Source organism: Myotis davidii, unplaced genomic scaffold, assembly GCF_000327345.1.
Source record: "Myotis davidii unplaced genomic scaffold, ASM32734v1 scaffold1453, whole genome shotgun sequence".
Classification (NCBI taxonomy): domain Eukaryota; kingdom Metazoa; phylum Chordata; class Mammalia; order Chiroptera; family Vespertilionidae; genus Myotis; species Myotis davidii.
In genome coordinates, this window is record NW_006284441.1 from 172,417 (window position 1) to 174,568 (window position 2,152).

At 63.9% G+C, this 2,152-nt stretch overlaps 1 protein-coding gene across 1 annotated transcript in view; it reads left to right on the forward strand.

The window, feature by feature from the left end:
• CPNE7 (copine 7) overlaps positions 1-2,152 on the forward strand; it is an 11,355-nt gene that overhangs the window by 3,775 nt on the left and 5,428 nt on the right. The window contains exons 3-6 of the mRNA XM_015572051.1: positions 204-278; positions 510-584; positions 1,374-1,457; positions 2,061-2,150. Coding sequence (XP_015427537.1) covers positions 204-278; positions 510-584; positions 1,374-1,457; positions 2,061-2,150 — 324 coding nt within the window. The remainder of the gene's footprint in view (positions 1-203; positions 279-509; positions 585-1,373; positions 1,458-2,060; positions 2,151-2,152) is intronic.

Sequence of the window (2,152 nt, forward strand, 5' to 3'; positions counted from 1 at the left end):
GGGGCGATGGTGGGGGGGGGAGGAGGGGAACGAGGGTGTCTGGCAGAGCAGGTGGCGGCCACACGGACAGAGAGGCATCAGGCGGCCGAGTGTTGGGGAGAGGGCCGTGGGCGGTGGCTGCCGGGCCCCGGGGTGAGGAGACAGGGAGACGGGGTCCCCCGGGGGGCAGGGGCCAACCCCTCCCTGACCTTCCCGACCCCCAGATTGTGGCCCAGAAGAAGGTGACCCGACCTCTGCTGCTGAAGTTCGGCCGGAACGCGGGCAAGTCCACCATCACGGTGAGGCCGCCCCTTCCTGCCCGGCCGCCCTTCAGACCTGTGCCCGCCCTCGCCGTGACTCTGCCCTCACCTGGCTCTGAGGGTCCTGCGGGGAAGATGAGAGCGAGGCCGGGGCCGGGGCTGCACTGCGGACTGGGTGGGGGGCTGGGTAGTCCTCTGAGCGGCCGCAGTCGGTCGGGAAGGGGGGCGACCGCGTCTGCCCAGCCAGCGCAGCTGTGGCCTCGCCCGCAGGTGGTAGCTGAGGACATCTCCACCAACAACGGGTACGTCGAGCTCTCCTTCCGGGCCCAGAAGCTGGACGACAAGGTGAGTGGGGGGCCCACCTGGGGCTGGGCTGCAGGGGTGAGGGGACCCCAGCCTCCGCCCCTCGGGTGAGGCCCAGGACAGACGGGCCTCGCGGACACAGGGACGGGTCCCCTGAGCAGCCCCCGGGTTCCCGGGAGCAGGTGGTGTTGGCTGGAGGTGGGCAGCGAGGCCAGAGTCACAGCCAGGCTGCTGGGGGCCGGCAGGGCTCTAGAGCAGAGGTTCCCGCGTGGGGCACACGCCCTCAGGGGGCAGTTTGATGTTTAAGGGGGACAATTTGAGAATGAGTTATTCACAGTGAATGTTTTGCATTTCCTGTGGTTCTAGGGGCCTCCTAGCCAGGCTATAAATACATGTTGTGACATGTTTACGCATTTCAGTTCTCGATTATGTTTTGAAACTTTATTTGCTATTTTTTCCTATCGCTTCGTATGATTATTTTTTAACAGTTTCTTAGTCATTTCCTCCTCAGAACGTCCACTGTCCTTTCGTTCTTTGATTTCGCTCTTTCGTGGCTGCCGTGTTCTTTGGAAGCTTCGTTAGACCGAGTTAGTGACCAGGAGTTCCCTTTTCGTATAAGAATTCCATGTCGGGGGGGGGGGGCTGAGGGGAGGGATGTTAGATGCTGAGGTGGGGTGTGGCCAGAACAAGGCTGGGAACTGCTGCTCAGAGGGCAGGAAGGCCGTGGGCACCGGGCATCGGGCACACTCCCGGACGGGCTGTGCCCTCCTCGGAGGCTGAGGAGACAGAGGCAGAGAGGGCTGGGCTGGCACCTCGCCCTGCTACCCCCAGGACGTCTTCAGCAAGTCGGACCCCTTCCTGGAGCTGTACCGGGTCAACGACGACCAGAGCAAGCAGCTGGTGTACCGGACGGAGGTGAGGGCCCTGGCCCCGCGGCCTGCCCGCCGCGCCCAGGACCCTGCAGTCCCGCAGGCCCGTGAAAGGACGGGGGTGAAAGGACAGCTGACCCGTCACTCCCTGCGTCCCCCGAACCCCAGCACCCTCCATCGCCTGTGAACAGGGCCTGGCGGGTGGGGTGAGCCGGTGAGAGGATGTAGGGGCTGCTCTGCTGTCAGGCCCGGCAGGGACCGCGTGAGGGGCATTTTCTTTCTAGATAAATCAATTGCAGCTTTTTTAAGTTATTGGTTTCAGAGAGGACGGGAGAGGGAGAGAGAGAGAGAGAGAGAAACATCCATGATGAGAGAGAATCATGGACCAGCTGCCTCCTGCACATCCCCACGCTGGGATCAAGCCCACACCCTGGCCTGTGCCCTGACGGGAATGGAACCCTGACCTCCTGGGTCATAGGTCGGTGCTCACCCCCTGAGCCGCCGGCCGGGCTATTCCAGCTTCTAGAATAGTCTGTTCAGGAGGAGGAGCAGGTGGCCCAGGGACCTGGCGGAGGTGATGGAGGTGTTTCCCAACGGGCTGGGGTCCCAGGCTCCGCCCCGGCCTGAGGCCCGCCCCCTCCCCGCCCAGGTGGTGAAGGACAACCTGAGCCCCGTGTGGGAGCCCTTCAGGGTGTCGCTGAGCTCCCTGTGCAGCTGCGAGGAGGCCCGGCCGCTGAAGGT